The 23,875-nt window shown below is 47.9% G+C and overlaps 1 protein-coding gene across 2 annotated transcripts in view; it reads left to right on the top strand.

Moving 5' to 3' along the window:
• The window catches only part of THRA (thyroid hormone receptor alpha), a 118,584-nt gene that overhangs the window by 70,628 nt on the left and 24,081 nt on the right, over window positions 1-23,875 (top strand). For both annotated transcript variants that reach the window (XM_083470095.1, XM_083470096.1), the window contains exon 2: window positions 8,118-8,381. In XM_083470095.1, coding sequence (XP_083326221.1) covers window positions 8,329-8,381 — 53 coding nt within the window. In that variant the 5' untranslated portion in view covers window positions 8,118-8,328. The remainder of the gene's footprint in view (window positions 1-8,117; window positions 8,382-23,875) is intronic.

Raw genomic sequence — 23,875 nt, forward strand, 5'->3', positions numbered from 1 at the left:
AACCAAAAGAGGCCAATCACACCCTTCTCCCCCTCTTAGTTTATGAATGCCAAACTAGGCCTGAGATGAGCTGTAGGGCTGCCATACATCCAGATTTTCCCAAACATTATCGGGATTTCAAAGGCAGAATTGACATCTGGGGGGAATTTTGGAAAGGTAGCACTTTGTCCTGGATCTTAGGCAAGTCAATTGAAAAATCACGGGTGGTTTTTGGACAATTTTGGGGTGTCCTGGTTTTTACTTTTTGAAATATGGCAAACCTAGATGAGCAGATCTTGAAATCACGTAGAAAATAGGAGACAGGAGATATTTGGCTTAAGGGGCAGAAGTGCAGACCCTGTCCCCAAGCACTTTCCTCCCAGCTTGGGAATAAGTTCTGGAAGTGGGCTTAACTGAGAGAAAAAACACTTTGAGAAAAGGGGGGGGGGATATAAGTCATGGGTCTTAAATCAGAACAGTTCCACAGTGTCCACATCTATGTGATTGTGGCAGGCCATGGCTTAAACCCCTGGGATCAGCTGCCATTGTGGTGGGAGACAGGAGGTGGAGAGAGATTCACTGTAGATGCCCACATAATCTGATGCAGCCACCCCCAATCTCATGCCTTCCAGTTGTTGTTTATTAGGGGGGCTACAGCTCCCATCTAGACAGCATCTTAAAAAACCTAGACAGCATCTTAAAAAGCAGAGACATCACATTGACGACAAAGGTCCGTATAGTTAAAGCTTTGGTTTTCCCAATAGTGATGTATGGAAGTGAGAGCTGGACCATAAAGAAGGCTGATTGCCAAAGAATTGATGCTTTTGAATTATGGTGCTGGAGGAGACTCTTGAGAGTCCCATGAAGATCAAACCTATCCATTCTGAAGGAAATCAGCCCTGAGTGCTCACTGGAAGGACAGATCCTGAAGCTGAGGCTCCAATACTTTGGCCACCTCATGAGAAGAGAAGACTCCCTAGAAAAGACCCTGATGTTGGGAAAGATGGAGGGCACAAGGAGAAGGGGACGACAGAGGACAAGATGGTTGGACAGTGTTCTCGAAGCTACCAGCATGAGTTTGACCAAACTGCGGGAGGCAGTGGAAGACAGGAGTGCCTGGCGTGCTCTGGTCCATGGGGTCACGAAGAGTCGGACATGACTAAACAACAACAGCTCCCATCAGCCGCACTGGCTGCGGCTGATGGGAGTTGCAGTCCGAAACATCTGGGGATCTTCAGGTTGGGGACGGCTGGTCTGCTGCACACCACCACACCTTCCTCCTCCCTACCCGCAACTTGGCAAGGGGTTTAATCGCCCTGTAGCTGAGCCAGAAAACCCCGTCTCCTGATGTTTCAGCTGTCCCTGGCAGAATTCTAGACATCTTATTCCTAGCTTGGCCCATCACTGCCTTCGTTTCCTAGGTTTTATGCTCTGCCGCAAGTGTTGCAAGAAGTCCAGAAACCATGTTTATTTCATGTTCAGCAGCCACAGTGAGATTTGAAAAGAGGCTGGGAGGAGGCAGGAAGCAGGAGTGTCCTCAACTCCTTTCTCCTCCTTGGTCACAAATGTCCTGTTGCCTTCCCAAAGCTCTTTGCCTCCTAAACGTTAATCTGCAAAGACAGAAGCCCCAAAATCTAGCAGCCGTTTGGGATCGGTCTGAAAAACAGTCGCTGTTTGCAAACTTGGGTCAGTTTGTCAGTCACTTTTGCAACCTGCTTTCGAAAGCAACAATAGTATATTTGTTTCCAAATGGCCGTTGCCTTGACCCAGCCCGTGGGGAGCATAGGGAGAATTTGGACTTAGAATCAAACCAAAATAAATAAAACCACAGCAGCTTGATTGGCATCAAAAAAATGTCGTGAGAGCAGCAAATGTTGACAATGGTTAGAATCAGTGGTGGGTAGTTCTGGAGCACAGTATCTTAGTCCTTCAGTATTTGGAGCAGGAGGAAACAGCAGCTGAGTATCCTTGTCAAAGGTAGTTGTCATCCACCTCCCCACAGTTACTAGAAGGGAACTCTGTGGACTCTCCCAGCTTTTTTAGGGAAAAACAAACAGGAACAACACTAGCTTAGATCACAGGAAAGTCTCTCTACCTGCCCCGAGTTTAACCTTGCAGGCAATAAGAATACATTCCCAAACTTACCTGTGTATCCGAGCTTTCAAGTTGTAGTTTACAAAAGTGGTACCGTTAATTGTCGGCTTCATTTGATGATATGCTGACACATATTGGAATGTTTTTGCAAGGACCCCTGAGAAGAGGTTGCAATATATGTTTGCATGCAGATGCTGCTTGCAGGATATTTGTCACTGAGGGCCCAACCTTCCTCATTAATTAGGACAGGCGTAGGCAAACTGCGGCCCTCCAGATGTTTGGGACTATAATCCCCATCATCCCTAGCTAACAGGACCAGTGGTCAGGGATGATAGGAATTGTAAAAAAAATAACTTACAGAAATGCATTACGTTAGAGGAAACGGCATGCGGAACTCCGTACATTCGGAGGAATGTGCACTGAAATGGTGACACTTTGTGGGCAGGGGAGGCATTTAGAAAACAAATTTGTGCATTGATGTGCAAATGTGTTGAATATTGGGGAAAACGAGAATCTGAAGGAGACCAAAAATGGCAGATTCATCCATCCCTACCTGAGAGGCACCCCGCCCCCTGTAAATCTAAGTGTATAGAAGCCCCTCCCCATTCCATCCTTTTTTATTTAGCTCTATTTTGGTGGATGCCATGGTTAGAGTAAATAAAACGGACCGTGTAGATCTGACAAGCCTGAGGTCTCTCCTTCAGGAGGCTACATTCCAGCCATGCAAAAAACAATAAGAAGTTTCTATCCACTCAAACATGCACACACCTCCTTCCTCTGTCCAGGCAAGCAAGAGAGATTGGTTCTCAAGGACACATTCCAGAGAAGCAAACACTCTTGAGAAGGCTGTGAGGTTGGCCTGGGAAGAGGCCTGAGGTTCAGAATACGCTCCTTCTGGCCCTGAGGCTCAGTTGCCCTAGAACGTTCAAAACTAGCTCTTACACAGAAATAAGTTGTTTTTGTTTTTCCCTTTTAATTGCAAGCCACCGCAACTTAAAAATACTAGTAATCAGACAGGCTTAGAGATTATTAATTATTGCTACTATTTTTATTATTGCTATTACTTTTTAAGGCGGGAATAGTGAAGCATTTCACTACCGAGCGATAAACGATGGAAGCGAACTTACCTTTTTGTTGATAAAGGCCGACAGCGACACGCACTTTCTGGCTCTGCGAATGAGCGAAAACAGTCCTGAGGGCCATTACATAACAGTTCTGCTTCTTGCACCCCATGATTCTGCCGTGCCGGGGGTGGGGGGGTTCAAAGTACCATTCCCCCTGCAGGCTCCCTGCTCACCCAGCGATTCGCTGCCTTCAGGGGTTTCAGGCCAGCAGCGTAGTTTCTCTCTCCTGTAACTTGGCTGCTTCCCACCCCCTGGTGCTTCCCCATCTATGAGCATCCTGCCCCATGTCCTCGGGTAACCCGGGTCCCAGCCTTGCTCTTAGCAGCCCATTGCAGGAGGGTCTAATTCCCCAATGGGGGGGAGGTCACTTGAGGACACAGCCGGGGCCTCCCTGCCTTTTCTTTCTCCTTTCTCCTTCCCCATTCTTTCCCCCTTCTGGGGAGGCTGGCGGGGACCTCTCGACCGCTGTTGTTTCCATGCCGCCTTTGATGTTACAGCGCTGGCAACTTGCCAGAGAGAAGCTGCAGGTTTCCTTACAAGAGTGCTGTGCATGCAGACTGGCGGGGGGGGGGGTTGGGGGGTGGCCTGGCGGCGGCGGCCAGAGAGAAGGGGAAAAGAAATATGTGCGAGGAAGAAGTGGGCCGTATGCAGGGAAGAGGAGGGGCATCACCGCTTCTTAACCTCTTTTTAACCTCTGCGTGGAGTAAAGGAGGCGAGATTCCAGGCAGCGGAAGATAACACATGTGTGGCTTGGGAAAACTGAGGCAGCATTTCTGCCCCCCCTCCCCCCGGTTTATGTTTTTGCCATTTCCTTGCTTTGATCAACTCTCTGTCCATCTCCCCTTTTGTGACACAGTTTCTGCCATCCCTCCAATGTCCACCCTAACCTCCTTTTATCACGTTTCTGTTCCTCTCGAGGAAGGAAGTCAGTGTGCTACAGTGGAACCTCGGTTGCCGAACGTAAACCATTTTGGAATACCGTTCGACGACCGAAAACGTTAAGACAACCTAGGCACAATTGCCCATCGGCAAAATCTATTGAAAAAAATGGATAAATGTGCCTCACAGCTTCCAAAAACCATTCAAAAACGGAAGCATTCACTTGTCGGTGTTCGGGTTCCAAATTGTTTGGCTTTTGAAGTGTTTGACAACCGAGGTTCCACTGTAATTGCTATACAGTGGTACCTTGGGTTACATACGCTTCAGGTTACATACGCTTTAGGTTACAGACTCCACTAACACAGAAATAGTACCTCAGGTTAAGAACTTTGCTTCAGGATGAGAACAGAAATTGTTCTCCGGTGGCAGCGGGAGGCCCCATTAGCTAAAGTGGTGCTTCAGCTTAAGAACAGTTTCAGGTTAAGGACCTCTGGAACGAATTAAGTACTTAACCCGAGGTACCACTGTATTGAGGTGTTTGAGGGCACGGCTATTCCTGGCTGCCTTGGAACCCCAGGCGCCCAGGGCTGGGACTGGTGGCTGGTTCCAAATTCCCCATGTTTCTTAAGATACACTCTGCACACGCTCAGAGGCGTTATTTCACTCCCGGTGCCGAAAGCAGGCTCTGGAGCCAAACATTGGAGCTGCCAGGTCTTGAGCCAGGAAGATTAGCTCCGAGAAGGGTGAGGTTGTTCTGGTTGGAGCACCAGACCCCCCCCATCCACTCCCCACCGCCGCTCCCTTGAACCGAGGCACCTTCCCAGAGTGGGTGGGGAAGGCAGAGAAAATGTCCATGTTTGCCTGACTTTTGTTTAAATATATACCGAGTGGTGGTGTTCGTCACCCTGCGCTTTTTTGAAAAGGGGAGAAAAGAAAAGGAGAAAATGTCTGGAGATGCAAACCGGTTGGGGCCACTTGAAACCAGTTTGGCAGCTCTCCTTCCCACCCCCCACCCCAGTCCTCCCAGCCCTGTTCCCTCTAGCCTTAGAGGGTGTGTGTGTGTGTGTGTGTGTGTGTGTTTTCAAACTGCCAATCTATAAATGCAGAACAGGAGCTGCAGCACAGCCTGGTGTTGGAGGTTCTGCTGCTGTTGGTAGACGTAGGCCTAAATATTTTCCTCCCCTGTAGCATGCAAGCAGACGGGCTGCTTCTGAAATTGGTTGCTAGATGAGGCAGTGACTCTTACTGTAGGTTTTTCTCTCCCCCCCCTTTTCTCTCCCACCTTCCTTCAACGTGTCATACACTGTTCTTCTGTTTTATCTTCACAACAACCCTGTGAGGTAGAGTATGCTGAGAAACCGTGGCTGGCCCAACAACGTCACTCAGAAAGCTTCGTGGCTATGTACCTGGATCTCCCCAGGCCAACCGCATGCTGTCTAGCCCAGGAACAGGGAACTCATGGCTCTCCAGATGTTCCTGGACTACAGCTCCCACCTTTCCTCACCCACTGACCATGCTGGCTGGGCCTGGTGGGAGTTGGAGTCCGTCAGCATATTGAAGGCTGCAGGTTCTCCATCCTTGCCCTCATTGTTACATCGCACTGGTGGTTGTTCAGTTGACCCTCCGTGCTTCAAGGCAGGTTACCTCTGAATACCAGACGCTGAGGACAGAAAACAGGGGACATCTGCTATGTCCATCAGGAGCTTCGCAAGAACTGTGTGGGCGCAGTCCCAGATTGACGTTCCAATCAGTTCACATGGCTGAGCTGGAAGGCCTGTATTCAGATTCTGGCTCGGTCCTAGAGTCCCTGCCATGGCAGCCTTGAGCAGATCTTTGCTTCTCAGCATCAGAGAAGAATAAGCTGGTGTGATTTCCTCTTCTACCCCTACAACCACCAATAATAATGTTACAAGAATTAGAGAAACCTTCCTGTTAAGCCACCAGCCTCCATGGTAAAAGGCTGCCCTGGTTTGCCACATACCGCTCCCTCTGGGCTTACGGTATATGTCACAAATGGAGAGCAGGTATACTTCAGAAAGTTAGTCAATGGGGAAGCAGCTCTGGGCTCAAGCAAGTGAGCCAAGCTGCATGCTAGAGCTAAGGAAGCATCTCGCCAATTCAGCTTGGTGAATATTCGTAGAGCAACATACGAGGATGATCTGTTGCATCCTGTCTTTTAGCAAAAGAAATCTGACAAGTCTTCCAGTGGGAAAAATTCCCCGCTTTCTCCCACTGTTTCCTTCTCTAACTTCTAATAATAATAATAATAATAATAATAATCCATAGCATTTATATTGTGCTTTAGGGCATCTCAGTAACACAGCAGCACTTTAAGGTGGGTTGCTTGCATTGTGACAACATCTGAGTTCATAGCAGAGGCAAAATTTGAATCTGAGACTTCCTGGTTCACAGCTTGCACTCTTTTATCAGCCACAAGGGATGTAAGAAGGCAGCAATTGGTAACCACCAGCGCTGTTTTCCATTCTGCTGCACTTCAGTTTCTGCCAAGAGCTATGTTATTTGTCTCGCTGTCTGCTATTTAACGTAACTTATACAACCGACACAACTATTTACATAACTTCTACAGCTTATATTTATTTCAGTGTAAACGACACATCAAAACAATGTAAAAAAAAAAGTGCAATTGATTACGTATCATTTGCAGACTTAAAAACAAACAACAATGTGAACAAATTGTGATAGCGCTCGCTTGACTGATTTCCATTCCTGACCACAGGCGAACACACGATAGTTCCGCTTTCTTTTCCATTTTTGTTGCAATTTTCTGACACCCCCAGCAGCTACTCTACAATTAACTCTAAAGAGTAGCATACAAGAAATGTGATGCACAGACTCAAGTACTACAACCTGCAATTCTCTGTCTTCAGTCTTCAAAAAGGATTGTATTTCTAGCCCTCATGGAAAACTTGTGGGGCAGCACCCAGCTCCAGTTCCAATGATGCAGAGGTGACATGGAGGACAGCTGATCTCTTATTATTACTTTTTATGGGGGGGGGGAGAATCCATTAGCGGTCAAACATTAATGAGGAAAAAGGCACTCTGCATTTGCTCAAAGGCAGTGTCTGAAAAGCTTTGGTGCCTGTTTCTTCCCCATGGCTGCTACTTCAAGTTGTATAATGTAGCAGTGCTCAAACCTTTTCCTTCTTCCATTTGTCCTTCCCAGTACAGTGGTACCTCGGGTTTAGAACTTAATTCGTTCCGGTTTTTTTTTTATGGATACATTGGAAAACAAACAGAAATAACTCCTTGCACTGCTTGATTTAAAACATGGAACACTCCTTCTTTATGTGATCATGGGATACCCAGAAAGCTTTAAACAATACAGGAATCATTCCCAAAATATATTTTTTCTTGCATATGTACCTTAAGTATGTATGCAAACTCAATGAGAGGTGTCTGCTTGCTTTTGTTGTAAATAAAAATATGCCCTTTTCCCTTATGGGGTATCCAAGAGCCCATATAGAGTCCTTACATAGGTTCCCTATTGGTAGGAGAAAATAACAAAACAAAAAAAAGAACTTAATTCGTTCCAGAGGTCCGTTCTTAACCTGAAACTGTTCTTAACCTGAAGCACCACTTTAGCTAATGGGGCCTCCCGCTGCCGCCGCGCAATTTCTGTTCTCATCCTGAGGTAAAGTTCTTAACCTGAAGCACTATTTCTGGGTTAGCGGAGTGTGTAACCTGAAGCGCATGTAACCTGAAGCGTATGTAACCCAAGGTACCACTGTACTTGAGTCTTTACCAGAATATTCTGCAGTGGAGGTGCAGAAAAAACAACACCCCCCAGTTAATCTTGCATGGCTTGGAGTGAAATAATCAGGAACTTTGGGTGGGTGGTGGGTTAGAATTTCCACAACCCATACACTAAAGTAGGATCGTGGTTGGGAACTTTTTATTATTGTTATTACTGCGTTGTGTTCCGAAGTCGAAAGAGATAGGAAGAGCCTGCACATTAAAAAAGTGAATTTTTTAAAAAGTGAACTGTTTCTCCCATGTGTTGTTGTTTTTTTGTCTCCTCAGCGTTCCACCGCCACGTTTCGCCCCAGAATGCTTCCCGCTCACCGACACTGAAGGAGGCGCAGATGGGGCCTGCCTCCTAACTCCGGTTCACGGCCCCCTCCCAAATCCCAAATCCCAAACCCGCATCTGTCGTGGCGACCGCGGAGCGTCGCCTCTGGGGGCGGAGCCCACCTTGGTCTCTCCTTATTGGTTCTGGATGGAATTGCGGTGAATGGAACAGAAGCCCAGCACGGTGGAGTGCCTGTCGGAGCCAGAGGACACCCGGTAAGGGCACACCCACCCAGTAGGGATCCTAGCGCACCGCGCACTGCAGATTTTGGGGAGTTCTGCTTGCGTATACCCCAACCGCAACTGGTTGTTTCAGAGGACGCCATTAAAAAAACCCTTCATTCTCTCCATTTCCGTCCACACAGTAACAGCAAGTTCGCTATTAGAAGAAGCAATAGAGTGTGTGCAGCTCAGAGGGATTTTTGGTGGTGTCCAGTATCTGAATCTTTTATTTCTGAATCCATACCATGCAAGCAGCAAATGTGGAACTGAGTGTCTGGATGTTGAATTCAGGATCACGTGTTTCTTGTTGGAAAAAGCTTGAAATGGAAGAACAACTTTCTACCGCCCACACCCCCGGCCGCCATTTTTCATCTTTTACTCAGGGTTGTAACCAATGATAGTCAGAGTAGACCCATTGAAATTAGTGGACAATGACCGACTTGGGTCGCTTGTTTTATTTACGGCATTTATTTATTTGTTGGATTTGTACGCCACTTTTTCCTACAAGCTGCCCAAGGTGGCATACATGATTCTCTCACTCCTCTTTTAAACCCTGCATCAACCCTGCGAGGTTGGTTAGGTTGAGAGGCGGTGACTGGCCCAAGTCAGCTTCATGGCTGAGTGGAGATTTGAATCCTTGTCTCTCTGGTCCTAGAGCGACACTCTAGCCACCATGTCACACTGGCTCTTTAATTACCGTACTTTTCCATCTATAAGATGCCCTCGTGTATAAGACTATCTCTATTTTTGGGGTCTCAGTTTTAAGAAAATGGGGGGAGATGTCTCAGAGTTGAGCTTTTTTTGCAGAGGATTGTTGAGCTTTTTTGTGTGTGGGGGGGGGAATTGCCAATATTCACGCACCCGCACTCGTCACAAAATCCTCTTTTCTGTCCCATCATTGGAAGAAGCTGCAAATCACATGCCCAACTGCCAGAGCATCAGCCAATCAATATGCACAATAGCCGCTGACAGACACGGCAGCAACCAGTCAAACGTCCATCCTATGCACTATCCATGTATAAGACAACACCCACTTTTTAGCGTGATTTTTAAAGAAAAAAACATAGTCTTATAGACGGAAAAGTATGGTAAATTCATCACAGTGGGTCTGCTCAGAGCATGACTAGCATTGGACTATGTCTTGGTCCTCCATCTTGGTGGACTGAATGCATTCTCATATTTTTAAGGAGTGTCAGCCTGATACACTGGATCAAGCAAGGCAGATTTGACCATAAATCTCAGGCTTGCCTATTGTTTGCATCTTTGGGTGGCATGCTGCATTCCATGTTAATTTCCAAGCACTGCAGGGCACACTGATCAGGTAGCTTCTAGCACATCACTAGGAAGCCATAAATTAAAGGCTGCTGAACCAAAAGCCGCTACCTGCCAAGGAGTCTGCTCCCTGTCTCCTCTGGGCATTTTGCTCCTCTGTTCTTGCCTCCTTTCAATCAGCCTCCATTAGGGGTGAGTAATTCTACCCTGTAGCTCTATGGTGTATGGTTGGATCATTCAACTTCTTCGACTGTGGAAACGCAGAAGAAGTACCGTATTTTTCGCTCTGTAGGATGCACTTTTTCCGCTCCAAAAATGAAGGGAGAAAGTGTGTGCGTCCTATGGAGCGAATGCAGGCTTTTGCTGAAGCCTGCAGAGCGAGAGGGGGCGGTGCACACCAACCCCTCTCGCATTCCAGGCTTCAGGCAGCTATCTGCAAGCCTGCAGAGCCTGGTGGGAACTCTCGCCGGGCTCCGCAGGCTTGCGGATAGCTGCCTGAAGCCTGCAGCCCGAAGCTGCGCACCCCGGGCTTCGGACAGCTATCCGCAAGCCTTCAGAGTTCCCGCCGGGCTCCCAAAACTTGCGGATAGCAGCCTCCTGTCCCCGAAGCCAAAACAGTGAGAAGGGGCGCTGCGTAGCCCTCTGTCTCGCTGTTCCAGCTTCAGGATGGCTGCACAAAGCCTCCGCAGGGCGGCGGGGTGAAGGCACAAAGGATGTCCCCGAAGCCTCAAGCCTTTGGAGTGCAGCTGCGCTCCAAAGGCTTCAGGGATCTTTGAGGCTGGCGGTGGGGGAAAGCAGCGCTTCCCCCCACCGTCAGCCTCACAAGCTCGGGGGGCAGCAGCAAGGCCTGCTCTTGAATGCACCTTGTTTTTGAGGGGGAGAACAAGAAAAACATTTTTTTCCCCTATTCTCCCCCTTCTATGGTCCGTGCGTCCTATGGTCTGGTGCGTCCAATAGAGCGAAAAATACGGTATATTGCTTACTGAGAAGCTACCCATTGCATCTCTGTATGAGTCAGCATCAGAAACTCAAATATATACGGTAAGCTAATTGCCAGTGGCACCTTAAACCTAGGTTATAGTCGCCACAGCGAAATGTCTAGGCTCCTTCTCCCCCCACAAAGGAATTTATAGCTGCTTCTGTTTTATTTGTTGTTATTTTCATTTCTATGTTGCTTTATATTTTAAAGAAAAAGTCTCAAAGTGTTTTACAACTTGTTTAAAACAATAAATAAAACAATCCAGAATAAAACAAATTCAAGCTTCAAGGGCAATACAAGGGCAATTTCAGATCCTTCTCTAAGTGACATTTTGCTTTCTCCGTATTAATCTACCTACCGTATTTATTCAGGTGCAACGTGCACCTTTTTTTTTTGGCCAAATAACGTTGCTAAAATTAGGGTGTGCATTAGATTTGATAGCGCATTTACACTCTCCACCGAATACTTTTTCGGTTTCGAGGTTTGAAAATTGAGGTGTGCATTAGATTCAATGGCGCATTAGATTCGCGTAAATACGGTACATAATTTATAGAGCTGCCCCATAGCAGAAGTACTCTAGGAAGCCAGTGCAGTGTAGTGGTTAGAGCATGGGTAGGCAAAGTAAGGCCTGGGGGCTGGATCCTGCCCAATCGCCTTCTAAATCCGACCCATGGACGGTCCAGGAGTCAGCATGTTTTTACATGAGTAGAATGTGTCCTTTTATTTCAAACGCATCTCTGGGTTATTTGTGGGGCCTGCCTGGTGTTTTTACATGAGTAGAATGTGTGCTTTTATTTAAAATGCATCTCTGCGTTATTTGTGGGGCATAGGAATTCGTTCATTCCGCGGCCCCCCCCCAAAAAAATATAGTCCGGCTCCCCACAAGGTCTGAGGGACAGTGGACCGGTCCCCAGCTGAAAAAGTTTACTGACCCCTGGGTTAGAGTGTTGGACTTGGACCTGGGAGATCAGGGTTCAAATCCCCACTCAGTCATGAAGCTCCCTGGGTAAGCTTGGGCCAGTCACTGCCTCTTAGCTTAACCTACCTCACAGGGTTGTTGCATGGATTAACTGAGGGGGGGTTGAACCGTGTACACCTTGGAGAAAAAAGTGGGATATAAATGCACTGAATAAGCTCTTCTGCTTACTTGCTTAAGAGAGCTGGAGGGCCCAGCCAGATGGAGATTTCAGTTGCCAACCTGGCATCCAGAGATCTCCACGTGGTCGCAGTTGGACCTGCGCCAGGCACAAAACACACCTGGCTAATTTCGTATCTCTGTGTACTGGGCTTGCCTCCTTCCAGTCAAGAAGCACCCTTCAAAAGAGTAACTCACACAGAAATAGGGCGAGTGGAGAATCTGTAACTCTTACATGGTCCTAAAGTGAAGTTCATTATTTTTTTTAAATGTAAAGGTGATTCCAGACTGTCACTTTCCTTGGGTGGGATTCTGCCACATCCCAGCAAACATTGTTTGTGCAGTTAGAGGTGATTGGGGCGGTCTTTCAAGAAACCTGTTCCTCCAAAAGACCGGACATTTGGGGATACGGAAAAAGAGGGGAAATTGCACTGGAAACTGTAGGGCAACAAATCAGAAGCGACCTAAGTGAAAGGCATCATCTTTCCTGAATTTCAAGTATGGTTTGAGGTATCAGAAGTTTATCGCTGCAGCTGCATGTTCCTTCGAGTCCTTTTTTTTTTTACTGTTAATATAAATCTGCTTTTCTGAGAAGTAGTTTGGTGTTTTGCATTTAATCTGGTAAGTAAATCAGGAGAAACATTTCCATGAAAGCTTATTAGGGTAGAGGCGGAGCGGCTTTTGAACCTGCGCTCTCCTTTGATGCATGAGCCAAATAACCTATATGTCGAATCCCAGGGCTCCATAGCTATGGAGCTAGGGGTGTGCTATGCTGTGGGTGGGTGCCAGCCGCTGGTTGGGGCTGCCTGAGATCCCAGCCACGGGTGTGAATGAGGGTGCAAAAATGTGCAGCGGGCTCCAGAATAAGATTTGCACTGTGCATTTATGGTGTTGGCAAGGGGAGCCTGTTTTCATAGAATTGTAGAAGGGGTCACGAGGGTCATCTAGTCCAACCCCCTGCAATGCAGGAATCTCTCTGCCCAACATGGGGTTCAAAACCACAAGTAATACATAGGTGTGAAATGGATCTGTCCCACTAAATAAAAGATAAGAAGGAAATGAAGATCCGAAAGCCCAGGTGAATAAAAAACAGAGAATGATGGCTCTAGGAGTGCCAGCTCAGGTAGAGCACTCTGTAAATGGGGTGCCACCACTGAGAAGGCCCATTCTCTGGTTGCTGCCCTCCGCACCTCCCTTGAGGAGGGCATGCAGAGAAGTGCCTCAGATGCTGAATGCAGGGTCTTGGTGGTTTCACGTGGGGAGAGGCAGTCCTTGAGGTCTTGGCATCCTGAGCCACATAAGGCTTTATAAGCCCTACCTGAACTTTGAATTGGGCCCGGAAACTAATTAGTAGCCACTGCCTTCAGGCCAGGATTGGTATTAATGTGTGCAGACTGCCTTGCCCCAGTGAGCAGCCTAGTTGCTGAATTCTGCATAAGCTCCTGTTTCTAAACTGTCTTCAAAGGCATCTCCATGCATAAAGCATTGCAGCAATCTAACCTAGAAGCTACCAGTCAAGTGCCTTTGGGTGCTTGCAAGCAGGGCACAGCGGGGCTGGGCCCTCTGCTATGGTTTCTCCCCATCTTCTTGCACTCAGAGGTGCATTACCGTTGTACGCACAGGTTCCATTCGGCTACTGTGGCTAATAGCCCATGTAACTCACAGTGTTGTTGCCTCGGTCAGCTCACTCTCCCCATTGAGGCTACTGTTCAGGGTTATTGCTTCGAGCTTTGTGTGATGAAAAGTGTCGCAATTTGGAGAGATGCTGGGAGCCTTCAGACCCCCGTAACCTCTCTCAGGATGCAGTAAATCAGAGGGTTGCATTTGGACACGGAAGACCCAGGTTCAGCCACCTTGCGTATCTTTCAGCCTGTCTCTGCCTCATCTATCTTGCAGGGTTGTTGTGGTGACAATGGAGGGGTATAAATGAGATGATATAACAAGAATGCATAATCACCCTGTAATACTTTTAACAAAAAGAAAACAAACAAGCACCCACAGTGGGGTACAGAACCCAGGTGTCCTAGATCTCATCTTTCCTTCGTCTCTGCGCCCTATTTGTCAATAGCTCAGTCGGCAGAGCATGAGACTCTTAATCTCAGGGTGGTGAGTTCGAGCCCCACGTTGGGCAAAAGATCCCTGCATTGCAAGGGGGTTGGGCTAGATGACCCTCGTGATCCCTTACAACTCTACAATTCTGTGATCTACAAAATGAAGTAGTGCAGCTCTGTGTTTATTATGGACTTTGCTGATGATTATCTTGCAAGTGGGTAGACCGATTTTAATCCTTAGCACTCCATTTTGCACTTCGTAGGGTTTCAAAGAATTGTTTCCTTTTCTTTCTACCCTGCAAGGTAGGCCAGTATTACTTATCTCCGTTTTAATACAGATTAGGGGAGAGGGCTGAAGAAGAGAGAATGGCTTTTCCTAAGGCCACCTGGTGATTTCAGAGCAGAGGCGAAGCTCGAATCAGACAGTTCCTGGGGAGAGAGCAGACGTGCTTTGCCTGCAGACAACCCCAGGTTCCATCCCTTGCAGACTTCAGTAAAGAGTTTCAAGCAGCAGGTAGATGAGGAAAGAGCTGTACATGAAACACTGATGGCCCACTGCCTGCCAGAGTTGACACTAGTGGGCTGGATAGATAAACATACTGGTCTGGTATAAGGCATCTTCTTCCTATGTTCAGCTCAGTCTGTGAACCACTGTGCTAGAGTAGCTCTCATAGATGCAAATATAATTAAGCTGCATAATTTAAGATTCAGAGGCATTCCTTGATATAGAACAGAGAGAGAGAGAATACGCTTGGGAGCTTGATGTCCTACTCAGTCTCCTACCAGAACAGCTGTGATTTTTATCTCTTTCCCACAGTGCTGGTGCTGCTGTGAGAGTTGCAGTCCTAGGAAGGGCTCGCCTCTATGTGTGCCAGGCCGCAAGCCCATCCTGTTTACCCCTTCCATCTGTGGCATACGGAAGGGCCAAGGGGAGAGGGTGGGGGTCAGGATAATGGGCCCATTCTCCGACACTGGCACTGGCTGGGCCCTAATGGGCCCCACAACTCAGCAGGTGCCTTTTTTGCCAGCGAGACTGTCTGCCTGCCTGCCCGTCAGCCAGCTGTGCTGCTGCCTCTGTTTGCCCAGACTTTCCTGGCACGTAGCGCTGGCAGCCAGAACAGCCGTGCAGGGTGGGGGTGGGGGTGGGAAACCAAATTACGTAGGAAATAATCTCCCCTCCACCACCACCACCTTCCACCTGTCCCCAAGCATTGCGGCTGCCTTTTTGTCCATGCAGCTGCAATATCCTTCTGCACGTGTGTGAAGTGTTTTTATTGCATTTTCCCTTCCCCACAAGGTTTCCCCCATTCCCTGTTATACAAATGGGCAGGGGAAATAATGACTGTGCCACAGGCCAAGCAGGGAGTCAGTGGCAGAGTGGAGTCCGTCCTTAAAACCAGCCTTCTTCCCAGCACCTTTTACAGTGAGTCTGGAGAAAAACAAGTGATGTTGAGGTGGGTGTAGGAGCAAGCGGGGGGAGGGGTGTCTGCACCCCAAATCAGCCCCACATCTGGACTCTGTGATGCCCTCCAAACATCACCCTCTAATGGACTAGCTAGGCCGTTCCTGTCTCCTTCGTCCCTCTTTTTGATGGGAACGCAGCCTGCTAGCCGCTTGCTACCAATCCCAGGCTTCAAATATTTGCAGCTTGCCCTGCTGGAGGCTGACACTAGGCCTGCCAGAACTGCAAGGGGAGAAGGGTACATCCAACACACTGCAGTGGCTCAGCGGGTAAACTAAGCCAAGGCAGGAAAATAGGAGGCTGAAAAGGACTTCATTGAAACCATTATTATTATTATTATTATTATTATTATTATTATTATTATTATTATTTCAGATTTCTTACCCTGCCCTTCACCATGCGCTCCCAGGGTGAGATGTAATCATTTGAAAAACACAACATTAAAATAAATTACAGCCAAGAGAATAGGGTGGGCACTAAAATATATTGGGTGTTGAAAGCTAGGGTAATTTGAGATGCTTTCAGTATATGTCGAAATCTACGTAATGAAGGCACCAGGTGAACATCTTTGAGCAAAGCAAATGGCCCAATTCTGCGCTCCCCACCCCTGCAAATAAAGGGTGGAGAAGAAGTGAATCTGGGCCTGTTTTGGAAAAACTCAAAAGTCACACCACACAGGGGCGCTTCCTTGCAGATGTTGAGTTTTCCAGTTGTAGCGTTTACATAGGTATGGGATTAGGGGCTAGCAAGGAATGTGCAGGATCCTTGTGGCAAGGAAACCACATCAATGCAGTTCAAGCCCTGGTGCTAGGATGGCATGCTGGTGAGTGCAAACTCCCACCTCCCACCCCAAGCATACACACACACACACACACACACACACTTCCCCTGAAAGCCACAGTGAGCCATCAGCCGAGGGAAGTTACACACCGCAGAAAAGATGGCTGAAGTGTAAAAAAGAGCTTTAGATTTCTCAAGGAAGCAAGCCAAGCCGCAACTGAGGAGAAATATGAAAACCACCCTGGGTCGCAAGTCAGTTTGTTCTGGAGGGAAATCCCTTCCTGATGCCAACTTTCATAATGCCTCGAATTCAAGTAAAACCCTGTTTATGGAATCCTCCACAAGGCAATTTTATTTTTAGGGAAGGTAGTGGAATCATTCCCAGACCACAGTATTATAGATTCCTCTTGCCCTGCTTCCCTCCCCCCACCCTACCCCGAAGCAAAGGACATTGCAGAGTAGCTTAGAGGGTAAGTTGGGAAGTCTCCAGTTTTTAACTCTGCCATAAACTAGAAACGGAAAGCCACTGGCCTTATCAACCTCAGCTTCCCATGTGCAGCAGCACAATGATAACAGCACTGGCCTACCTTACAGGCTCGTTGTAAGGTCACCGAGCCAAATGCCTGTGCTAGTGCTGCATAAATACGAAGCATTTTGCTTGTTACTATTATTAGCCATTAGCATCATTATTTTGCTGCAGGTAAAGGGCCTTGTAGGTAGCTGCAGAGAGGATTCCTTAACAGGTGTATGCCAGGAAATGCAAACCTCACGAAAGGCATCTGCTGTCCAAACAGTGCTTCAAACAGCTTCTTCATTCCCTTCCCACCCCAGGGTTGGGAAATTTGGCTCCCGCCAAGTGCCAGGGGGGAAAACATCACTTCTAGTCCTTTGAGATGCTTCTGCCTTTTTGCCGGCAGTAATCCTGATTTTGTGTTGCAAGATCATCTGCCGCAACACGCTCGCACCTGTACATGCACTTGTATCATTACACAAGCAGCGGTGGTGATCTGTGGAAAGGTGCTGGTGGGGTTTTTTGGGGTTGTTGGGTTTTTTTACGTGCCCTCATGCACACTCTTATGGCCATTTTACGGGAGGGACACTTCTGTGTGTGGAAGTCTAGATGCGGCAGACACGATGCGGTTCTGGGGAAACTCTTCATGTTTGTGACCTATGCAGTGCAGGCTTGGCAGCCTTCCCTCTGCAAGGAGAGAAGTGTCATCCTGCTAGGGTCCGGCCTGTAAAAGCTCCCTTATCTTTTCTCCGCTGTACATACACCCCTTTGGCAAAAAATTAAAATAAATGCTGTTGTTCAGGTGTGATGATCACACCTGGCCACATGGTGGCAGACTTGCTCCATAATGTACCCCAGGCAAACCCATTCAGAGAGCAAAGGGTAAAGGGCATTGGAGGTGGGATGGTAGGCAGGACTTGGGACAGACGTGGTTGCAGCTGCAGCACAGAGCAACCAGCGATTAAGAGGAGAGTTTGAGATTGATATGTAATCACCAGCCCAGCAAGGAAGGGGTTGGCAGGCCAACGGCGTATGGGCATGTGCCATCGAAGTTGTAATGGCCAAGCAGGGTTTCGATTGAAGCCAGTAATCCACCTCTGGATGCGTAGCTTTAAAGCACAGTGCCCAACTCCAAAGGATTCTGGGCAGTGTAGTTCTTTAAGGGAATTGTAACGCTGTGCAGGGTAAAACTACAGCACCCAGAATTCTTTGAGGGGAGGGAATGTGCTTTGAATGTGCTCCGAAGGTATAGTGTGTATGCAACCCTTATCTCTGGACAGTAGGCCTCAGACCAGCCACACAAAAACCAGAGGTTTCAACATTGACACCTCTGCATCCAGTCCAGCAAGAGGCATTATTGCAGGTCAGAGACAGGGAAAAGACCTGAACAAGGGTGTGGAGTTGGGCCAATTGGAGGTGTGTGGCCCGGGAACAGTCCCACAGGCCAGATAGAGAGGCCTGCATTTGACCAGTGTGCCTGAGATTATCCACTCCTGCTTTACACAGATGGAAGCACATTCTGTCACCCTCAAAGGATTCTGGACAATGTAGTTTGCTCAGCGTTTTTGGGAATTGTAACCCTGTGGACTACAGTGCCCAGAATTCTCTGAGGGAAGAAAGGCACTTTGAATGTGCTTTCAAGGTATCTTGTGAAGCGGGGTGGAGTGCGTTTTTCCTGCGCCTCGTCTTGTCTCCATGTGTCTTGATAAACCGTGTGTGCAGTATTCGGAGTGTGCTTTGTTCACATAGGAAGAACCTCATTGGGCCCCATAAGGATGCCCGGACTCTCTCCTGGCCCCAGATTGGGAGCTGGGTGAGCCTTGGGGCACGGCCCTTGCCACAGACATGCCCCCGGCACAACCTTCTGTTCTTGCCACGGGGCCCCAGGGCAGGCAAGTTTGTTCTCACGGCTTTGCTTGCCGCTCCTGTCGTAAGCAAATAGCGAAGCTCCTCCACCTGGGATGGGAAGGAGAATGTGACTGGGCGGCTCTGTGGTTTTGCTTGCCCCACAGAGATGGGGCAGGACCTCTGTTCCCTAGTCTCATGTGGGAGGTAGGAACAATTGTGATGGATAAGGTATGGTTTTGTCACTCCGCTCCTTGAGCAACCACTTTTCCGCTCGCTCGCTCGCTCACGTGCACGTACACCTCATTTAGAAAGTATGTGCTCGCCAGAGCCCAGGTATGTGTGGCTGACCTCTGCCGCCTTTTTCTCGTGTTGCTTATGTGGTTGGTCTTTGGATTAGCTGTGCATGCTGCTGCGATTCTTTGGGAGCCGAGACGACTGCAAAAATGTGTCGCTGGCTGCAGGAATCAACTTCCTGAAAATCTCCGACCTCGTTGCGAATCAGGTTCCTGGCCCTCATGATTGTGAAGTCTAGGGTGTGGGTCTGAAGGGGTATGGTGTAAGATTGCTGGCCATCACACTGACAGGGTCATTTCTCTCCCCCTCCTCCTTGTGGGTGGAGCCAATGGATGTCGACCACACTGCCACCTGCTGCAAAGAGTTAGTGCTGCATCTAGTGTAATCAGCAAATCTCTCCCCCCCTCCCCCCCCAAAAAATCTGCATGGCTCTGAGAGTTTAGGAAATCGGGGGTTGGATTTGTTCTCTCATTGCGTGTCTGTTTAAAGATGAAGGGTACTAATGCTTCACCAGGAAATCCGCCTGATCCCTGTTCACACGAAGGCGCTGGCCTATGCTTAATCAAGGGTTACAGGAGCTGAAACCTCCCTGGAATTCCTGGCTTCTAAAATGATCCTGTGCAGGCTGGAACGGCTCTGGTTGTTCCAGGTGATGAGGGAATTGCACTCTGCAGGGTGGCTCCTCCTTTTCTGTTCTGTGCCACAAATGATTAACAATGGGAAGGTGTGCCGGTAGAAGATATATTGAGGGATAGAACCTTACTTTTGCAAGGGTTGGGGTAGCATGTGTTTACCAGAAATCCCAAAATGTTTTGAAAGTACTCTGTACTTGCCTGTTCATGCCCTGTTGACTGTGAGAGAGTGATTGTCAGCTACAGTGGTTGGAGGAGCGAGGGCCAGGACTCTTGGGTTCTCTATCTAGCTCCGTAGAAAACAGGAGGGACAGCTGATTCACTGGTTATACATTCTGTACAGGGGATGAGGCTTGGCCACGTAGAAAAGAAGTCACTTCCCAACACACATACTTGAGAGGCACGTTCTCCTCGGGTCCATAGCATGGATGTATTGGCTATTTAATTTGCCGTATTTTGCTCAAAATTAATGTGGGTTCATTGGTTAACTTTTTGCCGTCTATCTGCACATGCATACTTTTTCGCTGCATGAATTTATTTACTTACTTGGTGTATTTAAATTTCCTTTAAGGCTTCCCCCAAGGAGTCCTGGGAACTGTAGTCTATCAAAGGTGCTGAGAACTGCTGTCATTATCATTACCATCATTGTATTAAATTTATTACCCTTCCCCCTAAGGCCCCAGGGCAGACAACAGCATTAAAACGCAACATTACAATGACCAAACAAATAGCCTTCCTAATGTTTACCCTGGATGGGGGGGGGGGTAAACTGGAGATAGCTGCCAAGTTTCTCCAACACGCAACGAGGACTCGTGAACATTACACAACAGTGTTTTAATTGTTCAAGGCAGATTTTGCTGGTTTTATTGTACTGAACCTTTCGAAATTTTGCCCATATGTCAATAAAAGGTTTGAAAACATGACAACGCAATATAAAAAACAGTCTGAAGCAACGTAAGGTGGGCTCCCGAAAATATACAGGGCAGAGAGCAGGTCCTTAAAGTACAGATTCCAGAAATCTTGGAGCGGGCAAAGCCATTACTGTTATAATGGCATTGGAGCACTTTGAAATGTGTGGTGCAGCCGCGCGGCTGCCTCCTTCGGGGTCTGCAGAAGAGGCGTCACCTATGGACTCCTTGCCCTGCCAAGTACCTGGAGCCCAGAGCGAGAACATTTTGATTCCGTCCCCTGCTCCACCTTCTCCCCACCTTATTGCCCGCCCAGGGAATCCCAGGTGCCGAGAAGGGGCACCTCCGTGCCTCCTGTGTCTCGCTGCCGGGCACACGCTGTCCTCAGGTGCCGAGCCGGCCTTGCTGGCCGGGAGCCAAGCCTCCTCATGCACAGCCCCTGCGAAGGAACAGCAGAGCACAGTCTGGCGCTGGTCCCAGGAACTCCTGGTACAAGCCGTGCCTACAAGCCTTACGTGGACAAGAGGACATCCTGTTGGGGAGCTTTTGCAGTCGCCTGTGGGGTGCGGGGGGGGGGAGAGAGGAGGAGGTGGACAAGACAAACTGGTAGTACCAGCCTTGCCTACCCACCCCTCTCACTTCCCCCCCTCCATTCTGTAGTCACTGTTGACGGTCTTTTTTTAGAAGCCTGCATTGTGTACATGCTGATGTGTTGTGTTTGTTCAAAGGCTGCACGTACGCACCGCCCCGGCTTGTGTTATTGTTGGGTCCTTTCCCCAAACGACACTTAAATCATTTCTCTCTTCCCCCCCCTCCCCCGGTGTTTCCTGTTGGTGTGATTCAAGCATTTAAGCCCTCGGTTGGCTAGGAGGGGGGGCGGGAAAGCCTCCAAAAGGAAATGTGTATCAGAGCAGCTGTTCAAAAGGACTAGTTCTCTCTGCAGCGGCAAGAGCTTTTATCGCTTGGGACTGTAGGTGAGGGCTCATATTGTGAAGCTTTCACCCAAGCAAACGTGTGTGTGTGTGTGTGTGTGTGTTTGGAGGGGAGGGTAGATTAAAGCCCTTCTCCCTGAAATCTAGTTCTCTGAGGGAATGGCTTTTGTATGGGTAGGAACTGAGTCCTGTCAGTCTCAGTCTGCTGCCTGAAGCACCCAAGCACAGGTGCAGGACTAAACCAAAGGCACGGAAAGCCTAGCAGAACAAAATGATGGCATTCATGCCTCACCGTGAAGGGCCTTCTGGCTGCCACAACATCTTTCCCTCTATTTCTGATGATCAGGGTGTGAGTGCTGTTTGTAGCAAAACAACAGCAGCCATGCACAAAGGGGGGGGTGTCAGCAGACATAGGGGAACATGGAAGCTGCAGAAATAAATAATAATTATAATATAATAATAATATAATAAGAAAGCTGGGGGGAGGGGGAAAACCCAAAACAGCCTAGTGAGGACTGCGCAGCGCTCATTGATAATGGAACATTGATTGTCTATTTAGGGGAGATGGACAACTGGGTGCAAGGGGATGGAGTGGAGTTTCATCACAGAGGAGAGCATCAATGGCTAATTGGAATAGCTAATAGGAACATTCCATGCCGCAACATTTTGTTGCAGTTCTGCGTATAATAGTTTCCCTGATTCCTCCCCCCCCCCCATCCTCTTGCTTTGAAATCAACCTATTTGTAAAAGTCATTTTGAAACCTGCTGTATTGGGTGACCCTTGCTCTGAAAAGCGTGGTCAAAATTAAAGGGTTCGGGAACTCAGACTAGACCAAGTTTCATAAAATCATACACAGACATTTACGAAAACAAAACTCTACACGAGAGGAAAACTCCAAAGAATTACACAGATTAAAATAGCTCAGAAGGTAAGAAAACAACAAACACTAACTTATCCAGCTAATTAACATAAATGCTTACACTTAAATCTCAGTAGGTTGAGCGAAGGGACAAGAAGCTGTCAAGCTCATTATTTCTGAGGTTCTAACCTATTCCCATAAATCAGGCTTAAAGGGGCGACATCATCACACTTGCTTAGGAAAGGAATTATTTTACTGATTTTAAGAAGGCTGCAAGATTGGGCTCAGGTGAGTTTCTTTGGGTAAGAGACCCCACAGCCCTGGGACCTTTTGCCCAAGGAGGCCCATGTAAGCCAAACATTGCAGCCTTTTAAAAATCCGTTCAAACATTTCCTTTCCTAAGCAATCTTCCAAACATCTCTTGCCAATAGGGTGGTGCTATTAGTTTCTGTATTTCAGTACTATACATTTGCAAAAATGTATGTCTTCTTGGCTCCACCTTCTGCATTCCACTCGTGCCGCTGCTGCCAATGGGGTATCGGCATGCAAATAAGGCTGCAGTGACTGGCGGCCGATTGGGTGAGCTGCCACTGAGGTCATCCTTTGTTGTTGTTTTTTAATCTAGGCCAAAAAGGACATTTTGTCTTTTGAATTTAATTTGGAAGGAAAAGCTGGGGGCGGGGTGGGGGTGGGGAGACACTTTAATGTCCCCTTCTTCCTTGGTTTGGGAGCAGGTTTACAATTATTTAAAACGAAGGGTGGCCTTTAAACACATTGCAAAGATTTCTGAAAACCTCCTCTTTAAAATCTATCTATATATAAATGATATAAGCTGTAGAGAGGTCAGTCCCTACTAAATTGGGGCAGTGGGTGAGAGCTGATGGAATACCATACAAGTTTTAAAAAACACACAAAACCCCCCACATTATTGCTGTTTATTTACTATTTTAAAAAGTGCCTCAATGCTAGATGCTCCACATGTGAATTAGAGCAAATCCAGTTCACAGGATGACATTGGTGTGTGTGTGTGTGTGTGTGTGTGTGTGTGTGTGTGTTTTAATGCATGAATCTTGAACTCCTTCCTATTATTCAACCCTCCCACATTTGAATTGTGATCTCCCGATAGCATTCATTTGCCTTCACTGCCTAATCTGTGTAGCATTTTCCTCTTGAATTGCAGTTCCCTCCCTTTCCCAATCCTCTTGAAATTGGGGGGTGGTGAAGAGTGAGATTATTCAGTTTGCAGTTAATCCTAACACTGTTTTAGGGGTTAAGCTGGTTTAAAAAAAACCAGAAAACCGATCGCCACTGTGTGCCTCCGTACACCTCGTTGGGAAATTGAGAAAAGCTACAGCTCATTGGTTGCGCAGCTGATTTGCATGCATAAGGTTCTAGGTTCAATCCTCTGCATCTACAGGAAGGGCTGACAGGTACCCTGGAGAGCCACTGCTGCTGCCAGTCAGTGTAGACCTTACTGAATTAGATGGGCGTAGCGCTGTGGGTTAAACCACAGAGCCTAGGACTTGCCGATCAGAAGGTCAGCGATTCGAATCCCTGTGACGGGGTGAGCTCCCGTTGCTCGGTCCCTGCTCCTGCCAACCTAGCAGTTCGAAAGCAGATCAAAGTGCAAGTAGATAAATAGGTACCGCTCCGGCGGGAAGGTAAACGGCGTTTCCGTGCACTGTTCTGGTTCGCCAGAAGCGGCTTAGTCATGCTGGCCACATGACCCGGAAGCTGTACGCCGGCTCCCTTGGCCAATAAAGCAAGATGAGTGCCGCAACCCCAGAGTCAGTCACGACTGGACCTAATGGTCAGGGGTCCCTT

Source organism: Podarcis liolepis, assembly GCF_965112155.1.
Source record: "Podarcis liolepis genome assembly, chromosome: 13".
Taxonomy (NCBI): Eukaryota; Metazoa; Chordata; class Lepidosauria; order Squamata; family Lacertidae; genus Podarcis; species Podarcis liolepis.